The sequence below is a fragment of the Chanos chanos genome, chromosome 6, assembly GCF_902362185.1.
Source record: "Chanos chanos chromosome 6, fChaCha1.1, whole genome shotgun sequence".
Classification (NCBI taxonomy): Eukaryota; Metazoa; Chordata; class Actinopteri; order Gonorynchiformes; family Chanidae; genus Chanos; species Chanos chanos.
The window spans coordinates 41,003,247-41,027,417 of NC_044500.1; the positions used below are offsets into that span (position 1 = coordinate 41,003,247).

The 24,171-nt window shown below is 41.5% G+C and overlaps 1 protein-coding gene across 1 annotated transcript; it reads right to left on the reverse strand.

The window, feature by feature from the left end:
* Positions 1 to 1,662: 1,662 nt before the first annotated feature.
* Positions 1,663 to 19,281, reverse strand: prkcdb (protein kinase C, delta b). The gene is made up of 17 exons (XM_030776362.1): positions 19,214 to 19,281; positions 10,896 to 11,017; positions 10,403 to 10,669; positions 8,840 to 9,002; positions 8,146 to 8,177; positions 7,838 to 7,923; positions 6,909 to 7,038; positions 6,637 to 6,737; positions 6,432 to 6,519; positions 6,178 to 6,305; positions 5,723 to 5,896; positions 4,984 to 5,075; positions 4,593 to 4,655; positions 4,257 to 4,395; positions 3,886 to 4,074; positions 3,535 to 3,663; positions 1,663 to 2,935 (listed from the first exon to the last, which is right to left on the reverse strand). The coding sequence occupies exons 2-17, from the start codon at positions 11,002 to 11,004 to the stop codon at positions 2,777 to 2,779; spliced, it is 2,049 nt and encodes a 682-aa protein (XP_030632222.1). The 5' UTR covers positions 11,005 to 11,017; positions 19,214 to 19,281; the 3' UTR covers positions 1,663 to 2,776.
* Positions 19,282 to 24,171: the final 4,890 nt, after the last annotated feature.

A 24,171-nucleotide genomic window follows, 5' to 3' on the forward strand; every position in this document is an offset into this window, starting at 1 on the left:
TGAGTATAGTATATATTCTAGCACATTCTCTGACTGATAGATGCTGTTTTGTTAATAGGGTTTAACACCAGTTAATGGTCAAACTAACATAACCTGTACAGGTTTTTTTCCGCAAGGTAAACCGAGTTTTATTGAGTTGATTGTTCAAGGACGATCGAAATACAGTGTGCTTAAGGCAAATAGCAAAACACACTTTCCTTTTTCAGTCTCTATGGTTTGTTTGTTCGACGGCAAAGGCTGATTTCCTTCTATAGGCTAGAATGTGCCATTAGACGGTGCTTAAACTATTATAGAGCGCAGAATTACGCCACTGTGGGCAGTAGTGATGACGATGTATTATTGTTGTTTCTGGATCCTTCTTCAGTACCTCCGATGAAGATTTTCGAATGATCAGGACTTGAATTATGTTAGTCGAAATTTCTGTCGATGAATTACTTGAGGAAAAAGGAATACACGCGGGACACATTCCATACAAAAACGATGTTGCTTTCACTGCATAACCCATCGCAATGTTATTACAGTTGCCCCAGAGGACCAAGATAACGAAATTCTCGATGAATTGAGGTGACCATTTCGGAATGTGCCTCGTATTCGCTTCAGAGTGCCACAAATGATAGGCTGTTAAATTTGCCTGTAATAGGTTTTACTGGAGTGGCGAAAAAAAAACACATACAGAAATAGACAAATACCGACTTACCACCCCCCCCCCTTTTTTTGTCAAAGTGATTTCGCAGCAACGGTAAAGCAATACAGTCAATGGCCTACGCCAGTCGACAGTTAATTCGCTTTAACTGTTGAAACAAACTCCATCCCACATCTCATTTTAATTCTACGGTCTGCTTTTGTCACTTAGTCGACATAGTTAGACAAGTGTTCCAGATGAAACACGTTCAAATCACTTTTCCTTAGGGACAAGCTGTATTAGAAATTTAGCCCGATCCATCATCGCGTTATATCCCTACAGATGAGTAAAGGGTAAGTAAATACATACATGAGATGATAATGCTTACTTTGGTGTTATTTTCTGACTGTGTGTTTGTGAATTATGGCAACTGAAATACATCAAAATACTACTTTGCTCTGGAAATAGGCTACTACACTGCTGACATTTTCTCCTAGAAGCAATTCAACAGCGGACTGCCCTGGGAACACTCCGCGATAAATTACGTGAGTGGATGACCTTCCAATAACAAACTTAAGCCATTTGGGCTACAACTGTTGTACAACCACTTAAATGAAAGAAAAACAAATACGAGGGAGAAATAACGTTTTTTACATAAAAGAGGAGGTATTTGAGTTTTTAATGTTTAGTAAAGAGTATTTAGTATTTAATGTCTAGCGAGTCATCTGAGCTACTACGTGGCTTGAGACATTCAATTAAATCTTCACTTGTGTTAAGATTAGATTTCGATGACCTACGTGCAGAAAAGATAAAGAAGTAAACAAGTACTGTAATTACATTCAAATAGAATCCGTCACTGAAAACGAGTCGCGTTGAGCACCTAGGCCAGCCTCTGTACACACACACACACACACACACACAAACAGAGAGGTGTAATACTATATCTTTACCACTAGATGGAAGTCACGCTCCCTTTATTTGCAGAGTTTCCACGGAAACGCTACATAACTGAAACTAGGAATGTGACAAGTTCACGCGACTTTTCAGAGAGTTAAAGATGATTTTATTTGTATTCAGATGCGAAGTATATAAAGACAGTAAAAAAAGAGATCATCCTTAGCATCCCAATAATATAGCACAGAACAATATACATATATTTTTTATATACATCTTACTTGTTAAAATACATTCAAGTAACATCACATACAGTTATATTCATTCATTCATTCACCAAATATAGGACCCCATCTCACCAACACCTCAGCCTGTATAGTAGTACCATTACAATAATTCCATCCTTAAATGAGACATGTGACCTAAGTTAGCACTCAGGGATATGTGCTTGGATGACCGTTTGTGCAGACATACTCCAATGAGTCAACATGGTACAATGGTTCCAACATGACTTGATACATGCATATGCACGTATAAAATCTGAACCAGGATCCTAGTTTGAACTCTACAGATAGATTCTGTCTATTTAATCAACACTGTATTATCCTCAGTTTCAAAATGACAGACAACATATTTCATATTTGGATATCTCCAAGAGTTTGGGAGTCATCCTTACAGAACAACCTAAGTGAGTGTTTTTAAGGCCCTTTTCCATCCCCATAGACCAGGTTTGTCAAAAGTTATTCTGGAAGGGTGTTTGAGTATGCAGGTTTCGGGTTAACCTTTCATTCGGCTACTCAGGCCAGGAAATACAGTTAAGAGTCAGCTCAGCCAATCAGTTGGGGGGTGGGGGGTCAGTGACCTACTGCAGCTCTACAACAAAAGCCTGTATGTACACTGTTTCTCCAAACAGCAAGACCATAAGACAGAATCAAAAGACAGTCCCTTTGCCCATATCTACTGAGTGTGGAGGTGAAGTGTGTGTTTGTGTGTGTGTGTCTCCATACACATATTTCATAGTGCAGGGAATTACAATAACAATAATAATAATAACAATAACAAATACAGTACATAGAATCTTTCACTTATTCAGATTTTGATCGTGGGAAAGGTAAAAATACAGCATGAAAGAATGAACCCTCCGGAGTAGTACATCTATAACACTGGATTGAAGCTCCTCTTCTGTTTCTTGCTTTGTCTCTACTCATTCCTACTGGAATGGTTTGGGATGGAGGTATAGTCAGAGTCCAGTCTAGTCTCTCATTTCTCCAATATTTGCTCCATTTTGGGGTTGATAAAAGAGAAACCAGCAAAAGCTGTTTGGTCCATGGAGTCAATGAGGTTCTTATCACCTTGGGAAAGGCGGGGCTTCTCGCTCAGGAACTCTCGGTCAAAGTTGCTGCAGTCATTGGGGGATTTCTGTGTTTGGCAGATCACAAGTGACAGTTACAGGACTGATAAAAGTTTGGTGACTCATGATATGGTTAAAGACAAATCCTTGATAGTAAACAATGTGGGGTCACCTTGTGATTTAGTGTTTAAAATGTCATTACAACATTCCTGACGCAGTGGAGAGTAAAGGTCATCTCTATCATATGATCCAAGGTTTGTTACTTTAATGAATATATCATAAACTTAATGGTAAAAATATAATGGATATTTGTTTGAAATAGTACAAATGTTTGGATTTAATAGCAATAGCAGATGGTTGATGAAAACACATATGGAGTGGAACTGCAGCTACATTAAATGTCACGTATATATAAAAAGCTCTCCATTTTGCTACTCATTTGCTAACATTTCCAGAGTAAATTGATTATTCAACTGCATGCTGGTTTAGTGTAGAACAAAATGAGTACAGGATGGAATCATTTCAACACTGCATGGAAAAAAACAAACAGCGTGGGGCTAATCATCAACCACACAACCGTTACGGACAACATGAATCTATTTTTGTAGGGTAAAATGGTCTAAATTTTAGTTTTCCTTGAATAATTTAATGAAAGGTAAGACCGTACCACTTTGGGCTTGAAGGGAGGGGTCACCTCTCTTCTCTCCAGTGCAGGCCAGTTGATGGTCTTAAAGAAGGAATGTATACGGATGTTTCCTACAACACCAAGTCGACGAGTCGGATCTCGCTCAAACAGCTGTGGGGGGGGGGTGGGCGTTGATTATGAACACATGTCAAATAGTGAAACAGCCCAAAACATTGAACCTTTTACCTGAAAATGAGCTCAGTGCAGTTATGAGGTTTGTGAACATCCTATTAATATCTCATATATTCTTAGATAATAAAACGCCAGTAAAAAAGACTTTAGTATAGCTAGTAAAAAAAAACCTTAAGTGGCATTCTAGTTTGACGGGTTTACCTTCTCCAGTAGGTCTTTGGACTCCTTTGTGATCCAGCGGGGGTAGTGAGGCACATCCATGCGGATAGACTCAAACAGCTCGTCTTCATCATCTCCTTGGAAGGGCGACTGGCCAATCAGCATCTCGTACAACAGCACTCCAAATGACCACCAGTCCACTGAGAAACTGTACTTCTGTCCCAACAGGATCTGAAGATGGAGAGACATATAGACACTGTAAATGGGTCTAGCTGTTTTGAGAAGTGTGACCAATTCCTATCCATCAGTCCCTAAACCAAAAATAAATATTTAAATAAATAAATAAATCACCTTTAAACGCACACTGACTTTTTCATTGCTTGCTGACTTTCTTAATCACAAAGAACACTAACCTCTGGCGCAATGTAATCTGGCGTACCACAGAACGTGGTGGCACGGTTCTCTCCAAATATGTTCTCCTTGCACATGCCAAAGTCTGCAATTTTGATGTGTCCATCTCTGTCCAGCATCACGTTATCCAGCTTAAGGTCTCTGAGATGGAATAAAACCGAAAGAAATGAAGAGACTAGTCAGTCTTACAGCACTTTTAGCAAGCGGTAAAGAACAGCTATCATCAAGATTAAATACGAAACTATTATGATTAGGTCTACAGCCAGTCCAAAAGGCGAAACAGTTCTATCTCAAGCACAGTTATCCCCAGTCCTTGACCATGAGGCAAGGATACTCACCTGTAAATAATTCCTTTCGAGTGGAGGAACTGTAACCCACAAATGATCTCAGCAGAGTAGAACCTGTTGCAATATTAAAAAGGAGAGTTACACTCTGACCAAATGGCTGAGCGTTTGACAAAAGCTAAATCTCCTATTTGCAAACTCCCTTCACACATCCTGAAACCTCTGAGGAGCAGAGAGAGCGAGCCTATGTGAAATACGATTGCTGTGGTCGTGATCCTGTGGTTATGATCTTGTAGGTACAGTCAATAAATCCATGTATGACAATCAGAAATTTCTAATCTTATTCATTTTGCCACCAAAACCCTGGGTTTGGAGAGTGCCTGTATTCTACGTATATGTATTTTCACAATATTTTACAGTAATGTGGCGGCACTGAATCACTCACGTCGCTCTGTATAAGTCAAATCGCCCTTTATCCTGGATGTGGAACATCAAGTCTCCTCCGTTTAGGTACTCCATCACAAAGAACAGGTGTTCCTGTGGACACACATAAAGCCATTTACACTCTGGCATCACCATAATATAGCAAACAACACTCATTCTTCATAGGCTGATGCGGAAGAAGAGAGAGAAGAATGGAGGACTGAAGGGTGTGTTAAAAAATGATAAAAACATAATAGATCACAGCTGACACGTTCATATTTTCCTAAATGTAAGCACTTGATACGTGCATGTGTGTCATTAGTTTCTGTCACCACCCAACAAGTGACTTTCCAGTCTCTGACTAATGAACTCATTCTACCTTTCACAAAAGTATTTCGATGACATCACAGCACATAACTACCTGTCATAAAATCTTCTGATATAGGATTACTGAGCTCACTTACGATAATGAGTAATCATTTTAGCCAAACAATGGAAACTCGCTTAACAAGTTTCGCGGTAAATGCTCTCCTTCTTAACTCTCATGACACTGAACTGACGTTGCATAACAAGGGGGATATGAAATTCCATAATGTGTGGATATGTGCGTTTTCTCTACGATTTGTCTCCACTTTGCCTGCTGTTCTCCAAATCTTTCATAACAACAGGTGAGGAAAACACCTGAGGGAATCTGGAAGAATATTCTAAGAGAAGAAAGCAAGTGGAGCATGTGATGTTCTGAAGGGTAGAATGTGACTCACTTTGGTCTGGAAGGTAGAGTACAGGTGTGTGAGAAAAGGGTTGTCCCAGGCCAGTGCTAGCACCCTCTTTTCCACCATGGTGCACTCCACATCGTCGTCCATGAGCACCACGTCTTTCTTCAGGGCTTTGATTGCAAAGTATTCTCCGCGTCCCTTCAGCTCCGCCAGCAAAACCTGAAGAACGACACCCATAAGAACCACGACTACACACACACACACACAGGCACACACAGAGCGTGCTGCTCTCTAACACAAACACAGGAGCTTGCATTACACTTCTACCATCGAAACGAATGTACTTGTCTAATTCACCATGCTCGGAAGGATAAGTTGAGTAAACTGAGTAAACGGTGTGTAATTAGGACAGTGTGGTATAGTTTTCCCAAACGAAAGGATTTAAGAGCAGGCCCTTCATATGGTGCTACGGTGTGTGCGAGGTAGGACTTGGATCTAACCTTGCCGAAGCTGCCTTTGCCCAGCACCTTGTGAAACACAAAGCTGTCAATGGTCAGGCGTGTCTGGTGGGTGATGGTGGCGGCTGGTTGTGCTGGTGTGCTATCCCAGAGCTTACCATACTGATTTGCTAACATACACAAACACACACTGAAATTAGTCATAATTTGACTTCAGAGGGTACTCTAGCCTTTATTAGGTCTGACCACATTCTGGTCTCTACGACTGAGACTCATGTGCAGTTACACTGACTCACCACTAGGGTCCGATGGTGAGCCTCTGGCTACATCCTGGTAGATGCCAATGTCTGACAAAGCAGGATCAGGTCGCTTGGTGGAGGACTTCTGCAGGGTGGGAAAAAAGAAGAAAACAATACGTAACGTCAGGAGGGGGGAAAAAAAAACTCTCAGAGGTTGTGTGAATCACACTGTCAGTGTGTATTGGCTCCACTCTGCACTCACCATGCTAACTTGAGTTAGTGCCTCGGCCAGTAACTTCTGGTTAATCCCGCAGAGGTTGGCGACTTTGGTCTGGCACTTGTGATGTACATTCATTCCACACTCTAAATAGAAAGGATGGAGAGCATGAGTGCAACTTTCCAAAAATAAATAAATAAATAAATGAATAAAGACTGCGAAAGAGTATGTGGGGAAACAAATAACAATACAGAGGATCTCATAAACCCCCCCCAAAAAAAAAAGAAGAAGAAGAAGAAGAAGAAATCCCAAAATACCTTCACATTTCAGGCCTTGTCTGACCATTCCCCAAAGCAGGCTTCCACAGTGGTCACAGAAGGTGGGGCTCATATAATTATGCGTCTTGAAACGATGCGGCATGTCAATCTTGAACCGTTCTTTCTGGAACTGGAGACAGAAAAAGTGGCCATTACGGTGGATCCTAAGCAGTCCTGCGGTCCTGGGAGGACGATAGCAGTCCCTGCCTCTCCTCATGGTGCTCTGACCATTCATCGAATGAACAGCCTCACTATATGATCAGTGGCAATACGCTGCCCTTTAACACTCTATCTATCAGTCAGGCTCTTTAGACTGGACCTGGGGTTAACCTTTGACCAACGTAAAGGTGGCTTCAATCCCTGAAAAGCTGCTTTTAAATTTCGATCTTTTAAAGTCTGGAACGTCCGGTAAAACTGACCCTTTGCCAGTCCGACGTATCCGTATGAGCCATGCATACATCCAGGAACTTCCAATCTGGTTCCTGCCTATGCAACTGATCTTGCTATAGACTGTTGCAAGGTTTTTGTAAAAGCAATAAGCTTCTATCGATCCCTGTTCTGACTGCTATCAGTGTTTTCCTCTCTCAGCCTGTCCAGCGGACACTTCTCCAGCTCCTTGGATGTAATTTCCCCTCTGTTGACCATGGGAGTGTTGGAGATAACACATCAGAGTCCTAAGGTAATGTTCCGTATTGACTACTATTGTAAAAGGGTGATAGTGTCCTCCCTCTAATGCAATCATAAACATAGTTTAGCGGCAAAGTAAAGGTTTTCAGAATGTTTCACTAATCAAGACAAAAAAAAAAGAAAAAAGAAAGAAAGGAGATTGGTGAAGATTGCCACGGTCACTGTTAAGTCGTTATTGTGCTTCTGATTGATTGGCCGTGAGAGCTGTCGTGACCGGAGCTTTTAACAGCGCTCCTTCTTACCACTGTGTCCCGGCTGTTGGCAGCTGTTCCTGTGCATCTCCCGATGATTTTGTCAATGCACTTCTTGTGAATGGCTGCATTGCATTCTGTGGCAGAGAAAAGCTCATGTCAAGTTATGCTGACTAAGGTTTGCTTTTTATGTAAGGCTACCTGTTGAGCAGTAGTAGTAGTAGTAGTAGTAGTAGTAGGAGTAGTAGTTACAGCTGTGAGAAATTACACTGGGGTCAACGGGTTTTAAAATGTTTAAAACGTCCTTTGGTTTTCAGAAAACGGATGAAGACGTGTGTGTAAATGCAACAGACACTTACGTCGGCACTTGTAGCCTTGTTTGTTCAGACCCCTATGTGAGGAGGGAAAAACAACAAAAAAAAAAGTTTTCCATGTAAAACGTGCCAGAATGGTCTGCAATAAGAATGATTTGGACAAGAGCTGATCCTGTTAAACTGTTCAACGTTATTGTCGGAGAAACTCTGAAAGATTTATACACATACGCACAAGCACACAGGAGAGAGATGGACAGACAGCAGAGAGAGAGAGAGAGAGAGAGAGAAACATAAAAGCCTTAACAATGGACAACTGACTCGCTCTCATTCTCTCCCCTTCTCTCCGCACAGGAAGGGGACAGCCCTAGAGATTTTGCTGAGGTGGCTGTAATATCATAGGAACGCCTGTGAGACTGTATGCATGTGTGTTTCTCTCCAAGACGATGACTCACTCAGCTCTTAATACTGACCCGGCAAAACCTTTTGTGCTGAGCAGCCAAGACTGTTAGAGTAATTACAAAATGCACAGTTTAAGCAACTCCACTTCCAACCTGAATGCGCATGTAAAGCTTTGGTCTCAATATTTTTCCATTCTTTTGGACATTTCTTTGGGGCTAAGGTTGAGGAATACAATCCACATGTGTTATGAAATGTTTAGTTTCACTGCAATGGTGATAATTAAGTGGAGGGGGAGGGAGTATAAAAGCTTGTTTTGGATTTAAGGAGTGGAAGCTCTCACCAGACAAAATCCCGACACACGGAGCAGAATGTGGGCTGTTTGAAGAAGGTGGCTGTGAACTCATGGTTCTTAATAAAGTGAACCTTGGCCTGCTTCATGGCTCCCCTCCGTCTGTTCAATGTCATCGCCCCATCTTCCTCCTGCACCCGCATCGACCTGGTTTCTGAGGAACATTTTGTTCTGGGATTAACATCACAGCCAAAAAAAAAAAAAAAAAAGAAAAAAAAAAAAAAAAAAGAAGAAAACCTCCACCATTGCAGTTACTATGCAACAGTCTGCCTAGTGAAACTATGTGTCCTATTCTCATAGAAATGTATCCCGGGGAGTGGGCTTAAAAAAAAAACACTCACAGACACAGGATTTTTTTTGAAAAAGGGTATGGTTTGTTGGTGTGAACATGTCCTTTTAGACTACAATTTATAACGTGTTTAACTTGCAGATGTAAAGAATTTCAATGATGTTTCTCAATTTCAAAGTACAGCTCCCATCCATGGACACAATGCAGTACAGAAAAGATTTCAAATATCAAGCTGTGAAGAATGATTGACAGAGGAAACAATACATGGATCTAATGAAGTCACTTTGTGTTCAGTATTTATGGTGAACAAAAAAGCTCTCTAGGGAATATGAGCCCTGCTGTCACAAATCAAGAGGTCAAAGACAAAAAGAAAAGATCGAAACAGAGAGACAAACAGAGAAAAGTAAACATCTGCATATCAGGGTGAGTAAGAAAATGACTAAGCAAGTTCTTAAGAAAAAAAGAGAAAGGTGACATGGTGTGAATGACAGGGAAAGAGAGAGAAAGAGAAAGAGAGAGAGGGGGCAACAAAATGACCTAGTGTTACTCATTACTCTCCTTGTGAGGCCCAGTGAGAGTAGCAGTTGTAACACAGTCATCACGGTGTGTGTGTGTGTGTTTGTGTGTGTGTGCGTATTTGTGTGTGTGTGTGTGATTTGGCTTCAGAGCCTCTGTCTGCAGTCCAGCTCACTGTAGTGAGACACTGAATGGGGGGGGGGGGGGGGGGGGGGGGGGGGAATACCCTTGTCAGTACCTCTTTTCAGGAAACCCCCTGAAACAGGGCGGCGCTGGCCTAATGAAGGCCCAGATTGGGTTAGCATGCAAATATACACTGCACTGCTTGTCAAGCCAAGAGGCAAAGACTCAGCATGCCTGGGTCCCAATGCATCGCTACCAGCAAGCACATGTCAACAGCTGTTATATGCTGGAAAGCTGGCCTAACCCTTTTAATCTCATGCTGGCCATTGGCCTCATTAATCAGAATTGCATGACATATTTATCAACACTTGCACTTGAGTAACCCGGCTTTCAGACATGTGCCTTCGAAGAAACTGCCGCTCACGCTTCGCAACTAAAGCTCAAATGGTGCTTTTCCAATGACTTCACAAACGACCAGGAAAAGTGATACATTTGCGTCTTTGTGAACTTCAAATCATGAACTCTGGTGCCACATCTCTCCACCACTAGAGGTCACTATTAACCATCATGTATGTAGATGTGCGTGAACATGCAGTGAGTGATATGACGACTTGTTTTCAAGTTACCTGCATCAGAATCCTCCACAAAGAACTGCACGGCCATCATGACCTTCCCAGAAGGCTGCAGGTCCACCCAGAATTCCGCGCGGCCGTTTCCCTTCTTGCAACGTTCGGCAATGACAGACACGCCCATGGTGGCCTCAGACAGGGCTTCTTCAGCAGTCTTCATCAAGACCACCTGCAGCACACGACCCTCGTATATATGAGCGTCAAACGTGGACTTCCAAGCTGGGTACATGGTGGGCTTTCTCTGAACCAGGGTCTTTCCCCTTTCTAGGGAAGGAGAGGGCAAAAGAGAGAGAGAGAGAGAGAGAGTGGAGAGAGAGAGAGAGAGAGAGAGAGAGAGAGAGAGAGAGAGAGATAATGGAAAGAGAAAAGGAAAGGGTATAAAGTTATATGTATGAACAAAAACGTAACTCAAAACTGATGTGTACCAGGATGCTAAGTGTGCTTGAATGTCTATGTGTGTATGTATGATGACTAAGACAGATCCACTTACCTGTGCTTAGGGACTCTTTCATCTTGATGGCACAGAAAGGGGTCTCAGAGAGAGGGGCCAGGGTGCCCAGGTCAAATGCATTAAAGGCAATCCGCAGAAACGGAGCCATGGTGATCAGTCACCTGCATACACACAGAGAGAGAGAGAGAAATAAAGATCAGATGGAGAAACAGCTGTGGATGACGCTGGCCAAAAAAGACAGGAAATACACTCAGAGGGAGGAAATGATCAGTTCTCACCCTACAAGGAAAAAAAAAAAGAAAAAAGACATGATAACTGCAGACAATACGACATGTTTTTTTTTTTCCTAAAAAAAGAATGTGTGCTTGTGCGGCTTTTTTTTTTTTAAGAAGAAGAAGTTTAATGACACCAAAATGCAACCCAGACATTTTGACACATATAACCAGACATGTTAGTGGTATACGCACGAACGCCTGTTTATTTAAGTGTTTGTGATCATATTCGCATGCAAAGGATGCCAGAGACGGCTCTGTAAATCCAGCCCTGCCATTTCCTTGACTCGCAGCCGAAGCTGTCCATCCTGCCAGCGGAGCTGTCTTTTTTGGAGTGATTTGAAGAGGGAGAGATGGAGCCCACAAAGCATACCCACAGACCAGTTGACATAATTCACCAGTTAGGCAATGGCAGAACCACTGCCCGGCCAAACACAGGAAAGGGGTGAGGAGGGGTAGTGAGAGAGAGAGAGAGAGAGTGAGAGAGAGAGAGAGAGAGAGAAGTCTGTTCTCTTACAGAACTTTCAGAGCTCAACTCTAAAACAAGCAGACATTGACATGAGTTCCATTCTTTTTCTTTCATTCTGTCAGTTTCATAAGGCGGAAAAGAGATTCGGTAATACTTCAAATGTTTTGTTTTGGGTTTTTTTTTGATCTCATATAAAGAGTAGGGAAACAGATATAGATAAAGAGTAGGGAAACAGACATAGACACCAGTACTTTATCTACAGTGGAAAAACAGAAGAGTTACCCTTTTTTTTTCTCTAACTTCCTTATGTGGAGAAGCTGAGCATTGCATCACACCCCGATGCCGACCAATATCGACAGCCTTTTTTCCTTCTTTGCCTTGGTCATTGCTTACGCAGACATGCTAAATGGGGTAAAGTGGAGAAAACAAGTCCCGAAAAATGTCCCCAGTTGAACATCACATGACAGAACTGTCTAATTAAACTGCAGCTGAATTACTACAAACAATGCTTCCATGGAATTTGTATTATAACCAGACCAAGTTGCAACATAATCGTTTGGATTAAAAGCCCACTTCAGAAACACACTTCACACTAACAATCCCACAAATCTCATCACACTACAGGGTTTAGAGAGGCAGTATCTGTGCAGAGCAGAGCAAACTAAGAATATTTTTTCCACGAAAATCAACGTGGTAGTGATCTTCCTCCCTACAAGTAAATTCACAGCAAAGAGTTAATCATTTAGCTATGTTCCTCTACAACGATTATTTCACTGTAACAGTGTGTGACTAATTAAACGTACTGAAATATGGGCCAGGTGGAATGGGATTGTGTGTGGAACTCAGTGGGGTGACACCAGGCTCTCAGAAGAGTGCCTGATCGGTGCTTGCTTGAGAGCACTTTATCAGAGCGGAACATTCTGGAATGGGTTCGAGCAGGGTGAAGAGAGCAGTTAGACCTTGAGTTATTCAGTACCACTTGGCAATTTATAGAGACCGTATGGGAAGGATACAGCCAGAAACCTACACTCTGCCTCTTGAGTTAAACAAGAAGTCCTTTTTTTTTTTTTTTTACTGCAGCTCATGGGCTGTGTGTTTGGCCCGGTGTCAGAGAGATTACTGCTGTGTTAGCTAAGAGAATGTCTACACACAATGGGTTACACATAAAATCCTAGAGTAAAGTCAAGCACATACGAGCTAGTGCCCAAGATGATGAGACACTCTATAAGCTGATGAAATGTTTACATATTCAAAAAGGCAATCGACAGCATAAATCCCATATACACGGTAAGGCATATGAATGTAAAAAATAAATCTGGTTTCCCCCGAGACAGTGGAAAAAATGAGCACATGCAGCAAGGGAGGGAATGGAGAGAAAATGAGGCAAAGAGAAATGGGGGGATGGGAGAGGAAAAAAGAGAGAGAGAGAGAGAGAGAGAGAGAGAGAGAGAGAGAGAGAGAGAGAGAGAACGAGTAGGCACAGCTATACAGCGAATTTAAAGCACTCTCACATACATGGACAGACATTTTAATCCAATGAACTTGTAGAGTAATTGTTTCTTTGCTGTATTGCCCTCAAGATATGGGAGCATTGCACTGGTTAATGAACTGGGGGGTGGGGGTGGGCTGCAATATTATATGTGCTCATACCATCGATTCATAATTATTTGATCTCCAAACACATGTATATGGGTGCAAGGAATACAAGGAATATCATTTGCAAACACTCCAGCTTGTCCATAACAAAAAAGCTTCCCCAAAGCACATCGACCAAAACAAACACTCTTCTCAGAGTTTCTTTCTTTACACCTCCTGGAACATTTCAGCTCATATGGAATTTGCTTTTCAAATTCAAAAATCAAACAGCAGTCGCACATCTCCATGGATACGGAAAATGAGAAGAACGACAAAGGCATGCAGATGTGAATGAGTATTACTGGAATATGTCGTGTTTAACGAAGCTATTATTACAGAGCAATGAAATGACTACTGTGTAGACTTTTAGACGTAACCAAGCAGGACTAACAGGTTAGCCGCCTTCGTCTTAAAAGGTGTATGCGCTTACTGTAAAAGCAGGCTTGACGACATAGACAAAAGCAAGGTCTGCTCCATTTCAGTGATGGAATCATAAGGGAAATGTTCCATTTGAAACCTACTGAACTCTATGTCATTCCAATAAGACATCATGCCTTTGAAAAAATAAAAAAAAAATAAAAACGTGCTACGCGGTCCGTTGTCATAAATGACACGTTTCAGTAAGATTTTTGGTTTGCGGAAAATCAGATCTCAGTGTCTTTCGACTCTGACGGGAGGTAGCTGAGTGGTTGAGGTGAAACCACACGTGACAATCAGAAATGTACATATCATAAGCATCGGCAACAGCCTACCGTAGAGTAGCCACAAGACACACGAAATCATATTCTGAATCTGTTCTTAATAACACAATGGATGTGTACACGCACAAGTGCAGCAGACACACACACAGACACACACACAGACACACACACAGACACAGACACACACACACACACACACATTTCAGAAAGCATAGCTCATTTGACTTGGTATCATATTAGGGTTTATAGGCCCAGTAATTCTACACTGTGTGTAAGTGTGTTTCCTTATCTCACTAACAACGGTGAGGCCAGATTACACACCGCTCTGACAGCAATCTGCAGACCTGAACTAAAAAAGATAAATAGATCATTTACTAATAATTTTTTTTCCTATGAGGAATGAGGGGATACCATACTTTGCAATATTACTCGGAAGAACTTTCTCTTTAAAGGCTCTTCCAAGGTTTACAGAGACTTCTGTATTCTGCTTTCGTGAGCTAGTTTTCTTCAGTTTGAACTGTCTCTGCCTCTGTGCTGAATGTTATCAGAGCTAGCTTTGTGTCCAAGAGGTGGCTGCACTTCAACTCAGGGCCATTCTGTGTGTGTGTGTGTGTGTGTGTGTGTGTGTGTGTGTGTGTGTGTGTGTGTGTGTGTGTAACCTGAGCTGAGGTACTGAGGTAGAACGGAGGCACACAGCAGTCCTCTGTAGGCTGGAGAACAAGGCAGTCCCTCAAGTGCAAGTCTGGCCTCAGTCACAGCAATTACAGTTAAGCAAACATTCTGCTTAGGACAATAATGGAACAAACAGACAGAGTCTGTGTGAGCTAGGGTCTCATAAAGACTGGCTAATATCATATCATATACAGACACAAAGGCCTTACATCTGCGTGTGTGTGTGTGTGTGTGTGTGTGTGTGTGTGTATGTGTGTGTGTGTATGTGTTGTAACCGAGCACATGACGACAAGTGGTTTTCTCCAAAGTAAGATAATAGTGAAGTTGAGAGGACAAAACAAGAGTGTCGATAAGCATAATTAGCTGGTGCACTGTGTGAGCTTACCGTGGTTCTGTGCTGTGTTACAGCCACACTTCAGGGGTGTTGCATCTTCATGACTGTTAATGTACTCACACATGGAGTGAAGAAGGATACTCCCCACAGAGAAAAGAAGCTACAATTTGCTTACTCATTAGACACTTAAGCAGAAAACTATTTTTGTCCAAAAAAAATAAAATTAAATAAAGAAGGGTATTTTTTAAAAGTTCCTTTACTGCACCCAGTGACTTTGGATTTCCCAAGTAAAATGAAAATGAGTAACATATTATGTTTGATTATCATTTTACACACACACACACATACACAGGGCATGTCTTAATTAAGGACAATAATGACAAGGGCATGAGGGAGGTTCTCTTCCCTGACAGAGCATAGTGCTAATTAATAGGCCTGAGAGAACACAGCAGTAAGTGAGCTGCTCTGTAGTGATGTGACCTAGAGGTCGTGCCATGCTCTTCAACCAAAACACACACACACACACACACCACAATGCCCCATGAAATAAATAAGGATACACACACACACGCACACATTCTTCCCCATCCAGTAATAACTCATATGTAAAGCAGCTGCTGATCACAGCAGTCCACATAGTGCTTGTTTTACACTTAATTTCCCTAGGTCACTAAGCTGAATAATGTCTACACAGACTAAGGCACAGATATGGACAAAAAGGAGTGATTAAGAGAGAAAAACAGTGTTGGCTTCAAGGTCAGGGGAGGATTGGGAGCCATGTGACTTTTGGTTCAAAGTGTCATTGATTTGTTTCTCCGCTGTTCCCGCAGGCACAGAAACCCAAATCCTACTCCCATTTTCTGGTCTTTCACAGCAGACTGATGCCTGCTTTTGGGCATACATACATAGGCCGGGGTACATCATCACCACGGAAAACCCAATTCCAGTCTAAAAGAGTGCTCATTGTTCTTAGGGCTAGGTCACTCACAGATGTGTCTGCTGTATCAGGGCTTTCAACCCAAAACCTGCTGATCAACCCTGTGGAGATCTAGTGTCTGAGAGAGGAATGCTGTGCTGTATACAAGAGGGGGTGTGTGTGTGTGTGTGGCTCTCTCTGTCTCTGTGTAGCTGTGTGTGTGTGTGTGTGTGTGTGTGTGACTGCATATGTGCTGGCATGCTTCCATAAAGGTGAAACTGAATTTGCTCCCTCTGTACAAGAGCATTTAATATGGTGTCCATTTCTGCCTCGCTAACACTTCACAATAGCTTTATTAACATGAGCCACTCAGGATACTGCACACAGAGAACAGTCCGTCCAACTGTCTGAAGCCTGAAACCCGGAGACCGCCTGTCTCCTTCTATGTAAGAATGTGTGTGTGTATGTGTGTGTGTGTGTGTGTGTGTGGGGTATGCAGGTGTAACAGAGCAAAAAGTAACAGAGGCAAAGAGAGGTGATGACAAAAAGAGTGTTAAAAACTGTGTTAATATGAGCTGCATGTTACAGACCAAACAGAGAGAATGACAGGAGGTGTGAAAAAGACCAGTCAACACAGTCATCATCATCATCCCTGCTCACCAAACACACACAGACACACACACACACACACACACACACACAGACACACACAGACACACACAGACACACACAGACACACATACAAAAACCACCCCCTGTCCTCGCTCCCCCCCAGCTGCTGAAATGAATAATTAAAAAAGAGAACATGTTGTTGATGAAGGCTGTTTATCCCTGTGTTTACCTCTGTGTATCTACATGTTGAGTTAAAATGCCTTGATAGGCCATGACAGACAGTTAGTCATCACTAAATATGAATTAGCCAAATAGACATCAGAGAGCTGGGGGGGGGGGGGGGGGGGGGGGGGGGGGGGGTACCGTTTCTCAGACTAAGACAGGAAAGAAAGATGCATTTATGTATGTGTAGCTTACACAAAACTGTGGTCAGCAAGGAAATGGTGCAATTCAGGAACTGCATAGACTCAACCAACTCCTTACAGCAAATGGAGATCAAGTATAAGATCATTCTTCCTTCTACAGTCACCATGCAAAGTGGAAAGAAAAGCCCTCCATCACTAGGCCTAAAACACCACAGTCATGTGCTACTGGATTCTGTAAGACTTACCACTTCATTTTCTCAAAGTCACCACAGCTGTGCGCAACAGACAGCAGACTGCAAATATCTTCCACATCACGTTAGCGCAATGCAAATGTTCTTGTACCTTAGAGGCGCATACAGCCAACCTCAGAACAAACAGCCCAGTGGGTTTCTCTCATATACAGGTCAGACACACTCTGTTTGTTGTTCCTGTTAGTCGCAGGTGGAAAGATCCTCACTGGCCAGCTGTCACACATATCCACTTTGCTGCAGCAGATTTCACGTTAAACAACCACAACTAATGTCCATGTCCACATAGGTTTTCTTTTTCTTTTTTTCTTTTTATTGAACTCATGACAATGGTTTAGGATTACACTGCTCATTTCCTTTAGCTTGTTCATAAAGATGATGTCAATGAAAACCTGTTCTGTTGATATGATGGCTTTGGTCTACACGCTGTGATGAAGAGCTAGAGAAAGACACGTTGACTGGAAACGATGACCATGTTTGGTTGTTTGGTCTTGACCGGAGTCTTTAGAAGTGACATTACAACTAAACCTTTGAAAGATTTTCCACTCTCTCACGAATTACACTGCTTCGGATATGGATTCACGTCACACAAGAAAACGTCAGATAACAAAACTACTAAAACATGTTCCTGTGAAGATACACAGTATGCCTTTGTTGAATCCCTTTATAAGAACTGAAGGTGGCAAGACAATGGAGCTCTGCATCTCACTGTGTGATTGTTCAGACAAAAATGTGACTGTTGCCATTCACTAACATATCTCCAGGCAAGAGAACACACACGCTGCTTCTGTTTTATTTTGAAAATACACATGTTACACTAACTAAAAATATTGCAAAATGGTTTTGGGGCACTGAACAAATAGGAAATGTCTTAGTGACAAAATCCACAGTCATTTCAATGCGTCCATCACGAATTGCGTCAATGTGATGCTAAACAGTGGACCAACATAAGTGTTGTGCACAGGTGAGTCTGTCAACGTTTGACTGTATTGGGCGTGGTGATGGAAAAATATTTTCCAAAACAATGCATACTCAGCCTATTACTTTTTCGTCAGGGCAAATTTTTAAAAAGTAATGAATGTGTCACCGGTAACTTTATGGTTGTGATGACAAACAGTCTACTTCAAACATCCAAAAAGTAGGTTAAAACCGACGTCGCCTGGAAAAATGGAGACTTCTGTTAATAAGTCTACATTGGAAACTAATAAGACGAAAGACGATGCAGTATAAGTTCTATCTGCATAACAGAAGCCTAAAAACTAACGTGAACACCGGCTTGAGTGTCTTCAACGTTGAGAAATAAAAATACTTTAGGCTTTGATTAAAACCGCTACAATTAACAAATACCAGAAGTTACTTGCATGGAAACAGACAATTACTCTTTTCGGTCCGGTCGCATTCTCAGCCATGCTACCCTGGAGACTGCCTCCACACTCTCTTATTAAGAAGAAAATGCACCCAAAGCAGACAGGCAAATGCATTTCATTTAACGTTCTAATCGTTCAACGCTTCGGGATTGTGGTTAGTGACATTTCACAAGGACAGAAATGAAACACGCAAAATACTACAAGAGAACAAAGAAAGTTTTAGTCTATTTTCAACCGAACACCTCAAGTATCCCATTTGAACATGGCTTACGTAACACTGGGGAAAACATAACCTCAAAGACAAGGAAAATCGAGCAATGTTCGCAGGGAAAACTGTATTATGTCACTTTCCCAGCTAAATGTCGTTGTCAAAGAACAAATACACACGGTTCCTACGAGTGAACCTTTGAACCATCTCTACAGGAACACATGATTTAAACAGCGAAACAACTTCCTGAGAAATGTGATTCATATTCACCAGCACCAACTCTGTTTATCAAGTTGCTATTGTCGACTCTTGTAACAAATCTGTTTAGATTTCTAGGACCTTTGATACGAAAATCTGATAGACCGAGATGTTGGGAAAAACAGCCATTGTTTTAGAGCACTGGAAACTAGAGTTTACTCCGCTCATCAAACGTGTTAGTTTTCAATGTGGTTATATCGAAGACACGCTGACATGTCGGTTAACATTGATCCCTGTGATCTCGTTAAAGATAGTTACATACACTTTTTAAACACACAAAGTTAGAATAAGTTAACATACCTCTCTAAAGCGATCAAGAGTTTCTTTAATATCTTCTTTACAACTGTGTCTTCCACTGTCTGTTCAGCAAAGAAATGCAGCGTGTTTGAGGAAGTATTTATCCGCTTGTCTGCCTGGGCTGTCAATGCAATGAGCTAGTGACGTTGGGCAGGTAGAGAGAGAGAGAGAGAGAGAGAGAGAGAGAGAGAGAGAGAGAGAGAGAGAGAGAGAGAGAGAGAGAATGTGTATAGTTGCCTAGCCATCAGTGTGATGTTTAACCTGAACATATGAACAAACACATTTTGTCCTTGAAATTGTCAGTTCATTGTTATTTCTTTTCAAGCGATAGCATTCTTACACTGATATTGGTCCAAGCAGAGATTAGTGACTGCGAGATTCCATCATTAGATACCTATGGTCTGAAAAAACTAAAATCAAAACGCTAATATATATGGGTCTTTCATATATGCAGAAATGAATTAAATCAGAGGTCCTCTGTAAACACATGGATCCTCTTGCATGTTCATTAAGCAATCTCATGTTTTAACTGTCCCTTCTCCTCAGAAATGTCTTTTATTTGTCAGGCATTTTCCATCAAATTAGTTTTTCTTTTCAAGATTACTTCAAATGTACTTCAAAGACACTGAGTGCCTTGGCATGTTGTTTTTTAAGGAAGTAGTGTCAGTAATTATGTGTTCTTGTATTACTGATTTGGTGTTTCATAAGTGGAAAGCCATCACACCTGTCTTTAGGTATTGTCTCTCTCTCTCATTCTCTCTCTCTCTCTCTCTCTCTCTCTCTCTGTCACATTCTCTTTATCTTTCTTCCAGATAGCCACACACACACACACACACACACACAGGAGATTCCCTATAGAAACTTAATTTAGGGAACTCTGCTCAGCAATGACCCAACTTTGTCCCCTCCCTCTGAAAACGGGGCATGGCCAAGCCAAGTACTGTATCCACTCACAGGTTCCCAACTCTTTTAAGCAGACAATCCCTAGCCATGCGTGGCAGTCACATGATGCTGAGTCATGCTCAGCCACTCCCCTCTACTATAAGACTCGGCCAGTGGTATATAAGGTTTCGAGTGTGACTCAGTAGTGCTATATTTAGAATTGTCTAAAAAACCAGTGACGTATCAGTACCAGTCAATTTTGAAGTGGACTGGAACAAATAATCTGCCAGTGTTAAGGTTCTGGCTGGAACTTGTTCAAAATGTATTGCAGGCTAGCTAACCTAACGTTTCGCAAGTCTCTCTTGCCTGAGCCTCTCCTCAACGTTTCACTTCTCTTCCATTTTAGAGAAGTGCTTCATTCTTAGTTTCCATTCTTCTCTTTTCGTGTTTCTCTTTTCTGTGTGGGCCAGTATCTCTTAAGCCCTTATGCCAGTCCTTGACATTCTTTTCCTTTTTCACTTTTCTGCTTTTTTTTTTCTTATTTTTTTTTTTTCTTCCTTCCTTCATTCATTCTTTCCTTTATCTCTATGGCTCAGCGGTAGACATCTTGAACTCTGGAAGTTTATGTTTTTGGTTGTATACTAAATGCAACATGTTAATGACTCTCTTTTCAACAGATTTCTTGTGCAAGGATTTTTCATTTGTGACTTGAGATTTGTTTGGCTTCCCTGTGCTAAAAAAGTATTTCAGTGTCTCTCTATGGCCCACCTTTTACAGAAAGATATAGTACAAAAAGATAGACAGGTCAAACAAGCTTTTTCATACTATGACATCATCGCTCTTTGAGAATAGCATCATGTTAAATAATACATTTTTTGCTACATTAGATTAAGGTTTTAATTAGTCTTAAAACAGTACTGAATGATTAATTTGCTTTGTGTACAGTTCAAGCAAGAGATAACCCATTCGCCACGATTACGGATGAATTTGGAACGTACCGTTGCGTGAGTTATTTAAATTTATCCGAGAGATTGATTTTTCTGTCGCAGTAAAATCTCTTTTCCTTCTAATAAAAATAAATAAATATATATATAAATTGGGTCTAAACAGGAGCCTTGTTGATGGCAGTTAACTGCCCTTGTTTGACTAATGGGCTCTGAATGTGATCAATCAGTGGTGTGTTTGTTAGTCTGGACAGTGGGCAGTGGCATTGCTATCTGAGTCAAAAGCGTGGAGTTGTTTCCCCTGGCGTTGCCCCCCCCCCCCCCGGCCGTCGTCCCTGTGGTGCCAGGCCAAACATCACTCTGACTAATGACAGGAACCAAGGCAGAGAGGAAAGAGAAACAACGCCCAAAAAGGAGAAAAATGAACTTTTCACTCAACCAATAGCTGCCCCCTGTCCTCCTCTAGTCTCCCTTCCCTCTTCTTCTTCTTTTTTTTTTCTGTCTCAACACAAATAAATGACTCCAAATCAAGGAATTAATTTTTTTTTTTAGAAGAAGAAGATCTTTGTTCCCACAGAATGGACAGATTACTTTGCCAGCGAAAGCCACGCAAAAAAACCCCAAAAAACCCCAAAACATTCTGTCAAAGTGCCTGCTATAATTGTAATCAAATTGTTATTGCATACATTAGTGGGATCCCACAACCTTCCGCGCACGAACAGACACAAACGCTCGCAAAAAAACCCCCAGATGTTCATGGTGTTAGAGGGGAAAATAAAGTTTGTTCCGACAAAGTTGTGGTGGTGATAATGACCTCATACTTGGAATGATAGCGGTGTGGGGTCCTGCCCTGTGCAGTGAGATAAAGCAGACCGCTGCTTTATGGTCGTGGGCCCATTACATCCATACATGGAATCAGTGTCTGTCTGCAAATATGATACACTGTACCATACGCCTGCACACAAAGAGACAAAACCGATTTTCCTCTCTGTAACGGACAAACTAAAAGGAGGTGAGGAACAGACAATAGCCAGTGTTGGTAAATATACAAAAGCATTGTGGTATTATTAGAATAAACCTGTCATATCAGTTCAGATGGATCAAGGCCCAGGGCTTTATTAAAATGCCTTAATGGATTCCACAATGTTTGTGCATTGTCTGTATGCATTTAGGAGGATAGACACATGGGACATCGGTTGAAGTACTGTGAAGAGTGTGAATAAACAGAGGTTACATTGTAATCCCTGGGTATATTCAACAAATAATAACCCACCACACATTGTTAAATAGCAGGAAGATGATGTCTAATGCCAAGATATACCTCTTGAGAGACATGAGCACATACAGACATAAGGTATAGGACTGTCTGAATGCAGTCAAATAAAGATGACTCTCTCTCTCTCTCTCTCTCTGTCTCTCTCTCTCTGTTCTCTGTCCATCTCTCTCCTGTGTGCTTGTGTGTATGTGTATAGATCTTTCTCCCTCTCCCTCTCTCTTTTTCTGTATCACATGTTGCTTATAACGCCTTTGACGATTTTAAACTCATAGTTTTCTTCAATCAAACAAAATGCGTAAAACACGGATTCAACCAAACTAAAAACGGAAACGTGTTTTATGGCAGTATGTTTGAACCTGTCCCAAATGGTGGTGATTTGATGCACATACCCCACGCTCAGGGGAGAATTCTGAGTCTTAGAAAAGGCGCTTCTCTATTTTTAGAGCCACTCTCACACCCTCACAGAGAAACGGAGCTCACAGCCGATCGATCTGAGTGTGCCCGCAATGACCCCCTCTTTTCTCTGCCTCCCTCCTGAGCCATACTGAGTATGTGATGGATCGTCCAGTGTAAAGTTGATGATGTTGTCTGTAACTTTTGGGCATTTGCTGTAATAAAAAGCTTTATCTGACCTGTGTTTTAGCATCCTCTCTCTCTCTCTCTCTACTGGGTCAGACAAACTCTAGGGAGTATTGCAACTAGAGCAACCCCGTTTCTCTGTCAATCTCTTTCTTTAACTTCCCTTTTTCTCTGTTGTTCGCTCTTTCTTCATTCTTTTACCAGCATTCTACTTTTTTTCAACATCCTCTTTTCTCTTCTGTCTGTGCCCTCCTCCCCTTTATTTTGCCCTTTATTCATGTTCATATCGCTTGTTTTACCCCTGTTTCTCTTGGTCTGTGTTTTATTTTGGCGTAGCGTGACCTGCAAGGTAAAGAGGCTTTGATGCTATGATGTGCAGCGTTATCACAGAGTCATCAATATTTCATGTGATGAAAAGAAATAGGCCAAAATGTTTTGTGCCCCCCCCCCCCCCCCCCTTTTCATATCAATTATTCAAGTCCTGCACCAGTTTACTCAACTCTGTGTGGCAGTTGGCTAGAGCTCCAAAGATCACTTTGATTACGCCAATTATCTCAACCTAGATGTATCCTGTTACTGGCCTTCAGTTTGATCATAAAGTCCTTCGGATCACACGTGGAGTAAATAAATAACTAAATCAACAAATAAATGAGAGGAGATTATGATGAAACAGTAAAGATGTTCCGCTGATAGGAAATGTCCATTGAATGAAGAATGCCATTAGCAATCAACTTTATCCTCTCAGAGTCACTCTGCTAGGTCAGTTTTACGTTTTACAGCATAAAAACACAGCCCATCCATTTATTTCACCACAACTTCTGTTCAGTGGTTGTGCAAAGGAAATGTTTAGTCGATTTCATTAACCTCAACCTAACGGCACAAAACCATTTAAAAAAAAAAAAAAAAAAAAAACCAAATTTTCAGCTATACTCAAACTGAACATATCGTTCACTTAACTGAATTTGTATTAAATATTCATTGCATTTCTTTAATGTTTGTATTGATATAGCCTACACCACCCAGTGCACCTAAGGAGACTGTCATTTTTAATCCTGTGCCCCACGAGTATGGCTGAATAATGATCATAGGGTTTCTTAATTGACTTTGCTTAAACACATTCATTTAGCAAATCAAACATCAGAGAACTTACACAACCTGCCATTGAGTTAGCAATGTCTCACAGAGTATGCAAGTAAACATTCCATAATGTACACAAGCAAACAAATGTTTACAACAAATACGTGAACGCTAAATAAAACTGAGTGTAGCTTTCATGTTAA